Consider the following 9,134-nt stretch of genomic DNA (forward strand, 5'->3'; position numbering starts at 1 on the left):
CCCCGTTGGGGCTCGCTGTGATTCATGCTGCAAGTAGAGCCTTCCCAGTTCATTTGCTACGACTCATTACATAGATTTACAGGGATGACAGTGTGACCTTGAGTTTAAAAGAAGAAAGAGAAGTACCGAATACAGAATGAATTCAGTTCTGCATCATACAGCTGTTACCACTGAAACAGGCCCATCTCTGGCTGAGAATAGAAGTACCTCATGCCATTAGGAGAACGTGGCCCTGGCTTCATCCATAAGTTAACAGAGACAATGTCAATGTTTACAGTGTAAGTATGGGGAGTCAGCAAAATGTACCTTTGAAAGGTTTTGAATGAGTGTTGCTTATTCTAATGTGTATTTCTCAAGTGTCTTACTGCATTTTAAAGCCGAATAAAGGAGACAGGAATGATCATCCTTTATGGACACATGTCTTTGGGTTGGTACGTAGCACATACTTACATCACTCTGAATTTGATTGGCATTCCTTGTGTGCTCAAGACTCAAGGCATCAGGCAGGTATGTATAGTGATGTAATGGTTGTTTGTAGTTGACGTTGGTAGCCACGTCCTGGGCCATCCTTGCAGCAGTGATGCTGACCATGTCTCCAGGGGTGTGGTAACTGGTCTTGGTGTTCTCATAGTTTTTCTTGTATTCTCGGTCTGACTGCAACTTCGCCACATTCATATAATGGACCAACTTGGGGTCGTCCTGGAGGCTTCTGAAGCCAACGTGCTTTCCCTTTGCCTTCTCATAAGCTTCTTTGTATTTATACTGTGGAGATCAAACTTGCTTAGTCAAGTCCTAGGACTGGGAACATTAGGAACAACAATTTTTTTTTCACATACAAAAGGAAACAGGATATCAAACACATATAACATGTCTCCTAGAAAACACATTGCAAAACTCCTTTAAGCTTCTTGGGGATGTGGTGTTCTCTAATCCTGTGTGCAATTTCTGGTCATGGATGTGAATATCAGCCATGGAGTAGTTGGGCCTTTGCCCAGTCCCTCTATCAGAGCTACTCCCTCTGCAAACTCAGGACTGAAGGAACTGCAAATGAATGAAGGAACTCCAGCAAAACCAGGAACTGCTATGGGCTTTCCCATCAATAAAAACCCAAGCCAAAGCAAATCTGTTCAAGGTCTTTCACTGCTGGAGCTATCATTAAGATGCAGATCGAGGTACCCTCAATAGTATTTAAGAGAAACCAAATCTATTTGAACCCTGCAGATGCTGAGCACTGGCAGAGTAAAGAGGAATTCATAAGCAAGGACTTAGCAGGTCAAAGGTTACCAAGAAATCACTAGATATGTTAGAGAACGCACTGTAAACCTGCTAGGCTGGAAGAGGGACAGAGTTATACTTCAGACTTTCACTTTCAAATTAAATCAAGAGTGTATTTCAGAGTGATGGGTGCAGTGTACAAAGCTTTGAAAAAGACATTTTCAGTCCTTGCCTGTAAGGAAAGCTATAGTATCTTTATACCCCTTTCTTCTATGTAGACTACACACATAGCTGGTTTCTTTTCTTTTCTTTTTTTTCTTTTCTTTTCTTAAGTCAAGATTATAACCCTGCAAGATATGAATGCCTAAAAGTGTGTTTTTAAAAATGAGACTCCTTTTCTGTGTATAAATATTCACACACACACACATAAAATCATAGATGAAATGACATCAATTGACTGGAATAATTACAATTATATCCTAAAATGGGGAGCAGTCCCACTTGGCTTATAAAATATCTGCAGATATGTAACATTCTCCATTCTATTTAATGCACTGGCAGTGAAGGCAGTCATCTGAATTTAATATGTTACTGTCATTCACTTCATGTTCTCACTGAAAATAAATGCAAGCTGTCAGGGAAAGGCATCAGTGGAGGTAATTTTGGCCATGAGTCAGGGGAGAAAGCTACTGTCAGACTTAGGACATTGCTACTGAGTGCAGTCATCTGGGGAAAAAAAAATCACAACAATGTTGAGAAGGTGGCAGGTCTTCAAAATAATAGTTTGTGGAGAAGTTGTCATTAATTGTATATACCCAAGCAAGCGTGTGTCTGAGAATTTTCTAAAAATAAAGCAGCCACTCTAATTTTGCCTAAAACTTTACTCACATCACTGGCAATGTTTCTTGATGACTTGGCCGCAGTGATCGGAATAGCATCAGCCAGGACATTGTTGCCTTTGGCTATTAAGTCATGCCAGTCCCGCTTGTAGCAGACCTGGGGTAGAAAGCAAAAGGGGGTCAGTGCTTTATTTACCAATCACCCCAGGAGTCCCTCGAGCACTGGGATTCTTCAGTTCTCTCAGGTGTGTGAGCTAAGCGATTAGATTCCCCAATCACATTTATTCTTCTCGGAGACCACGTCAGCCAAGGCTCACACTTTGTATGTAGCACAAAATCGTAGGTCTCTGCACCAAATATTCACCCAGATCTGGCCTTGGTACACACAGAAGATGGATGCTAAAGATCCAGAGTGGATGAAGGAGGGAACAGTAAAGGCTGTGTAGACTCTGGTATGTGATGGCTAATAAGAGAAAATGAAGCTGTCTTCCTGTCATAGGAAGGACGGCCAAGAGGAGACTTGGAGGCCAGCTTTACACATTTTAAGGCTATTGTTTAAAAAAGAAAAGAAAAAAGGTAAACCAATGAATAAGGAATTCATTTTCATTTTCTCCTAGAGGATTCTAGTGGAGACCTGGAAAACTAAGCAGAAACATTGGGGGAATGTGCAACAGACTCTGTGTAAAGGAGAGTGCTATTCCGCACCAAGGGGTCCTTCCTCACCAAGAGCCCACTCAAGAGTCAAGAGCCACCATTTTGAGAGTGCTCTGCTGGGGCCCAAGGATGGGGAACTGGCTTACATAATTATCGAGAGGCTTTCCTACTCTAAAGCTCTGTTTTCTTGTCACATGGAGCTTCCCCACTCCATGAAAGACCCCCAGTACTCACGTCACTTATGTTGTAAGCATTGCACTTGGCCTGGAGAAACTGTGGGAGATCAGGATTCAGAGTATACTTATGCTTCACGTCTTCTCCTTTAGCTTTGTATAAGATCTGCAAGACACAGACACAAGCATGGAATGCCTTCCCCACCTCGCTGAAAGGGAACACCGTTAACTACATGCTTAAAGGAGTTGTTCTTGGTAGAACTGCCACCTTTTCCCGTCCCTTTGTTGCGTTCTCTTTCCTGTATGGATCTTGCTACATAGCTGAGGCTGGCCTTAAGCTTCAGACTCTCACATTCTGGGATGAACAGAGTGTGCCACCACATTGGGTCTGGAATAATCTTTTGTGCCTGTCAAATGTATCCAGTAAGGGGAGATGCAAAGGGGAGGAAGTAGAGGAAGGGAGTTGGGAAGTGTAGCTTGGTTCTAAACATCTTATATCCATCTAGTAAATAAAATATCTTCAAATGTCTCCAATAAGACAGCCTTTTAATGGCAGTTGAAAAGGAAAATTTTACAAATGATGGTTTTAAAAAGTTAGTGTCAAAAAATTGCCTAAGCTAAAATAAAAATCTTCCCTTTTATTTATTCAATAATTTAAAATATATTTAATTTATGTGTATAAGCATTTTGCTTGCATGTATGTTTGTGCACCACATGCTCAGTCCCTGCACAGGTCAGAAGGGACTGGAGTGATGGGTAGTTGTGAGCCACCATGTGGGTGCTGGGAACCAAAGCAGGTCCACTGCAAGAGCAATCAGTGCCCTTAAACACTGAGCCATCTCTCTAGCCCTCATGGTTTTAACACTGACTATAATTAATGTTCTAATTATAATTTAATTTATAATTAGGTAAATTCTAATTATTTAAATCTAAATCTATATTTAATATAGATAATCATATAAATTAATAGTATATAAATCTAGATATATAAAATCTAAATTCTAATTTAATATTAAATTAGAAATAAAAAGACATTGTCATAAGCATAAACATATTAAGCTGGTACTTAGCCCTAAAAGAGCCCCCACTCCCAACATACACACACACACACACACACACACACACACACACACACACACACTGTACTCACATCACTGGCTTGCTGTGTGTTCTGCTTTGCCTGCACCATCACCGGGGAGTCTACGATGCTGGTGAACTTGAGTGTGTCCGGATGTTGCCTGTATTTCTTTTCACTCAGGGCATCCCCTGCCTTTTTAACTTTCTCTTGGTCAAGGCTGCCAATCGGAATCCAGCCAATGCCCTTCATCCAGGTGTTATAATCTTCCTTGTAGGCATTCTGTAGTGGGAGGGAAGAGGAGTGAGACCCAGGTGCATTCTGGGAACTGAGGGCTGGTCCCCTGGGAAACACAGCACTTACATCACTCTGTATGTGCATCATGTTCTTGGACAGCTCCAGGTCCATGGCGTCCGGCAGGTAGGTGTAGTGGTGGAGAGAATGCTTGTAGTTGGTATTGCTGATCACATCCTGTGCCTTCTTAGCCGCCACAACATCGAACATGTCGTGAGGTGTATTGTATTTGGTCTTTGTCTTTTCGTAGTCTTTCTTATACTCCCTGTCTGACTGTATCTTGGCCACGTTCATGTAATGAACCAGTTTAGGATCGTCTTGGAGACTTTGGAATCCGACCATTTTCCCTTTGGCCTTTTCATAATCTTTCTTATAGTGAATCTATTGGGAACAAAGGTGGGCATATTTTAAAATGTAGCTTTGAAGGTTTGTGCTAAACAGTGAGATCATAATTTGAATATTTTGAGCTTCCAAGAATATTCCCCTAACAAGAGGATTGGTTCCAATTCCCCATCCCATACAGACACCAAACCCAATCCATACGCTAATCTCTCATATGCCTATGTACATAAAACCTATGCATATTCTCTCATCTATACTTCACCTCTAGATTATTTATAACATCTAGCAAATTCTAAATGTGATATAAATGATTTGTGGATGATCATAAGGAAAAAATCTGTACGTGTTTAGTACAGATATAATTTTAAAGATTTTTTTCCATATGAAAGACCAACTTCCTACATAGTATGCTAAAATAGAACATCATTTAGAAGCCACTTGGATGTCTATAGCTACTTCTGTCCACCCAAAGGCGGTTGGGATACTGATGCTACCAGAATTGCCATCAGCGACAAACTGTTTCTTCCTCCATAGACACTGGTAAAAATCACGAAACGAAGCATTTCACATTCTTTACCAATTACTCTCTGCTGCCAGTACCCCAGAATAGCTGAGGATTTGACAGCTGAAGACTCAACAGAATAGAGATTTTCTGAGTCCTTGATTATTGAAAAAGAAACTGTAGTCAGCCAGTCATGCTGAATATAATTGGCTTTGCATCATAAACAGAGGGGGCTTTGGAATTCTTGGAGAGACCTGCAGAGGATCTTGGAAAACCCAGAGCAGATACAAGAGAATTCTGGGAGATTTGGGAGTGGGGTGGCTGGAAGAGGATCTCAGAGAGAAATTTCAGGTGGGAGGACTTTTCAGAACAAGGGCATTAGGATTTTGTTCTGTTTTGTTTTTTGTAACTGTATTATAATTACATTGTTGTAATGAAAACTTCATATTATCAGAAGTCATACATGGATTTCCTAGGGAAATAGACGTACTGTATGAAATGGAGGAAGGGGGAAGAGAAATATTATGTAAATTAATAAAGATTAGTGATAAAATTATTCCATCTAGAGGCTATTACAACTTGAATTTCTTCTTGGCTTCAAAGTAAAGTGAATTTATGCAGAAATCTGCACAGTGATTTTAAGTCTCGATGGCAACTCATGGGTAGATGGTTATGCTAATCCTGCCTCCAAGATTACTAAGGTCTGTTTAGGGTACTTTTCAGATTAGTTTCCAGTCAGGGACACCATACTTGGACACACATGTGACCACAGCTGTACTTACATCACTGGCAGCCTGTCGGGCAGCTTTGGCGGCTTTGATGGGGATAGCATCAATTCTCAGGTCATAGCCCTTCTTGCTTAAGTCTTTCAAGTCAGCCTTGTACATATTCTGAAAGAGAAATCCCCCTTGAATAGGACTGCAAGGCCACGTTGGTAAAGGCTGGGCATGCAGGACAGTGATGTACACACCTCGCTGATGTTGTAGGCGTTCACCTTAGCCTGAATGAACTGCGGCAGGTCTGCTGGCAGGTTGTACTTATGCAGAATTTCCTCCCCCTTGGCTTTGTAAGCAATCTAGGAGAGAAACCGGGTGTAAACAACGTATGAAGACACTGGAGAATAAGTCCAAGGTGTATTTCACTATGTGAAGAAAGACATTCTCTGTTACTGTCTCTATCGTCATCTGCAGAAACATATGTATATTCTAGGACACCCATGCAATGCCACAGAGTTCTTTCTCAGTGCATAGTCACTGTTGGACAAGATCTCTGAGCACAGACTAGGAGTCTCTGCCTCTAGGTAGGGGTGCCTGGAGGACCTCAACCTAGAGACATGGCCTGGTGGAAATGTGAATCTGCAGGCACTTCCCTGAGTCAGAGAAGACTAGCAGGGCAGACCATAACAATAATCTGTTTTAGACGGCAAGGAAGGCTAAAAGGATTTATAGGTGGTTAAAATACAATCTCCAAGCCCCGACTTGAGATACAATCTCCACGTGACATAGTATTCATTCTTTCTTGTCTCTATAGAGATATCTCATAAGTGTCATTAAAAGAAGACTCTCTCACCTTTCCCTCAGACAGCCTTCCCTTGGTGATGACTGCATAGCATACAGTATATACAATACCCTAAAGCTATGATAAGGTGTGTGTGGCATTGATAGACAGCAGGAATTTACTGCTGCCCAGAGGAGGCTCTTCACATGATAAAACAGCTACAGGTGACCTGTAAGTTTGAGTGCAGGTACCTTTATGCTACTAAATAGCTACTGAAGCACACATGCAGTGGACACTTACATCGCTCCTCTGGGCCTGGTTAATTTTAGACTGCACTGTAATGGGAGCATCTTCAATTGACGTAAACTTGAGCGTATCTGGATGTTGGCGGTATTTTTTCTGTTTGGAGAATCAAAAAGAAAATTAATGATTACTTTTCACTCCAGGCTAACGTTGAAATCCTTGACGTTTCCTTTGGAAAGACACAGGGATAATTATAAAATTATCAGTTTTATAATACTGGAGTCCTGATCACCTTGGGTGAGAGAAGAATACAGAACTGAGTGTTTTAAAATTGATGTCATTGTGGGCGGTCTGTGGCACAGCTCTCTGGACACATGCTTGCACTCCTAAGTTCCTCGATTATGGCATAAAAGAAGAGCTTTCTGGTACACTGAGTCCAGAAGCACCAGAGAGGTCTCTGAAGGGTTATCAGAAGACCAAACAAAACAGGATCTAAATCTAACACAGGGGTGGCTTCAAGCTTAGTGAATATCCAAGGATGGTCTTGTTGCTGCGTCCTGAAAACTTTACATGACCCTAAGAACCTCATCAGCACCTGAAGTAAAGACTTTTCCCAGCTGTGGGAGAAATAGCTAATGTTTACACCAAATGTGGGAGAAATAGCTAATGATGACTGGGGCAGAGAAATGTTTACTTTGTAGCCTTAGTGTGGCTTCTCAAGTCTGCACCACTGATGTGCTTAAGAGGATAGAGAGTCTTTGGGAAGGTTGCTCAGCTGGGGAACTGACACCTTTTCACTAATTTATGTCTGTCTCCTCTACTGCTTTGCTCCATAGCCAATGTTGGGGCATACTGAGCACCCCACTTTTACATATACTTAACACTACTTTATCAAATCCACACTTCTGCAATCTACCAACTTAGGAAGATACTTTCTGAAAGATTCCCCAAGAAGGTCCTCACTAAACCAAACAAAAGCACACAGTAACTAGACCGCTTCCAGCTTGAACATGGCAGAGAAGCCTCACTCAGCACCACTGCCCCTTAGACCCTTCCTTTTCCTCAGAGATGCAGTCATGTGACCACAGTATGCTTCCAGTTGTTGATGGAGAAGGCACAGGTACTGTGGCCATATTAGCAATCTCAGGACTACCACTACCCTTTCCCTAAGGCTGAGTGACAATTTTAAGCTAATGCAGAATCATCAAGACTATAATCAAGGCCATGATTCTTTTGTCTGCTATTTTTTTTTATTAAATTGTTTTATTTATTTCCATTCCAAATGTTGTCCCCCTTTCTGGTCTCCCCTTCCAGAGTTCTTCACCCCCTTCCCCTCCCCTTTGCCTCTGAGAGAATGCTTGTTAGGGTTCATGCCTGGAATCCCTGTACTCAGAGGCTGAGTAAGATTACCACCACATGTTCAATGCCAGCCAGGGTGATATAATGAATTCCAGACCAGTCTAGGTTACAGAGTGAGACTGTGTCTTAAAATAAACAAACAAACAAAAAAGTAGAAAAAAATAATCCTAGCAGGAGTGAGGGCACAAACGCAGGAATTATGTTTAAAGCAGGTAAACTTGACATTATGCAAAGTTATTCAACAATATTTGAATGCTTTAGATGAATAGTTTGGATACTGTAAAGGTGTATAAATATCTTTCTGAATGATTTGTGCTTTTAAAAAACTTTTCAATATCAATGACCATAAAATGAAGTAGGAAAATTGCTTCTTACGACTTAGCATTGTATGAGGACCCGGTGCTCTGACACAGCAGTGGCCATACCTCGTTAAGAATTTCCGAGGCTCGCTTTGCCTTTTCCATCTCCAGGGAACCAAAGGGCACCCAGCCACAGCCCTTCATCCAACTGTTGTAGTCAGCTTTGTACTCCACCTGCAACAAAGAAGAGTCACGATTCCTTCCCTGGCATTATTACACCTCGGACTTTTTTACGCAGTGTTTTAAATATTCTTTTTTTTTTTTTTTTTTACTGATCAAGCTCTGAAAACTTTATTCAGGAGTGGCAATATAAGCATAAGCAAGAAGAGGCTCCAAGGGAGGGGGGAAGAGCCCAGGGGCTCTCTGAAGGTGGCAATCTTCAGCTCCTGGAACCAATGGTCACAGTGTCCTCTTTACCCACAAACATTCTTACTGTTATGACCACGAATATTCGCTTAGGATTATTTGTGTAAGCTAGGAAATATCCACAAGGCCATGGCTGAGGCCATGTCTCCCGTCAGGACATTACTTTCTACCTTGTTTGAGACAGGGTCTCTGCAGCTGTGTAGGCCATACTATATG

At 41.6% G+C, this 9,134-nt stretch overlaps 1 protein-coding gene across 2 annotated transcripts in view; it reads right to left on the minus strand.

The window, feature by feature from the left end:
• The window catches only part of Neb (nebulin), a 200,705-nt gene that overhangs the window by 144,711 nt on the left and 46,860 nt on the right, over nucleotides 1–9,134 (minus strand). For both annotated transcript variants that reach the window (XM_021181047.2, XM_021181053.2), the window contains exons 29-37: nucleotides 8,619–8,726; nucleotides 6,892–6,990; nucleotides 6,065–6,169; nucleotides 5,877–5,984; nucleotides 4,320–4,631; nucleotides 4,032–4,238; nucleotides 2,943–3,047; nucleotides 2,104–2,211; nucleotides 451–762 (exon numbers count right to left, since the gene is read on the minus strand). In XM_021181047.2, coding sequence (XP_021036706.1) covers nucleotides 451–762; nucleotides 2,104–2,211; nucleotides 2,943–3,047; nucleotides 4,032–4,238; nucleotides 4,320–4,631; nucleotides 5,877–5,984; nucleotides 6,065–6,169; nucleotides 6,892–6,990; nucleotides 8,619–8,726 — 1,464 coding nt within the window. The remainder of the gene's footprint in view (nucleotides 1–450; nucleotides 763–2,103; nucleotides 2,212–2,942; nucleotides 3,048–4,031; nucleotides 4,239–4,319; nucleotides 4,632–5,876; nucleotides 5,985–6,064; nucleotides 6,170–6,891; nucleotides 6,991–8,618; nucleotides 8,727–9,134) is intronic.

This window comes from Mus caroli, chromosome 2 (assembly GCF_900094665.2).
Source record: "Mus caroli chromosome 2, CAROLI_EIJ_v1.1, whole genome shotgun sequence".
Lineage (NCBI taxonomy): Eukaryota > Metazoa > Chordata > Mammalia > Rodentia > Muridae > Mus > Mus caroli.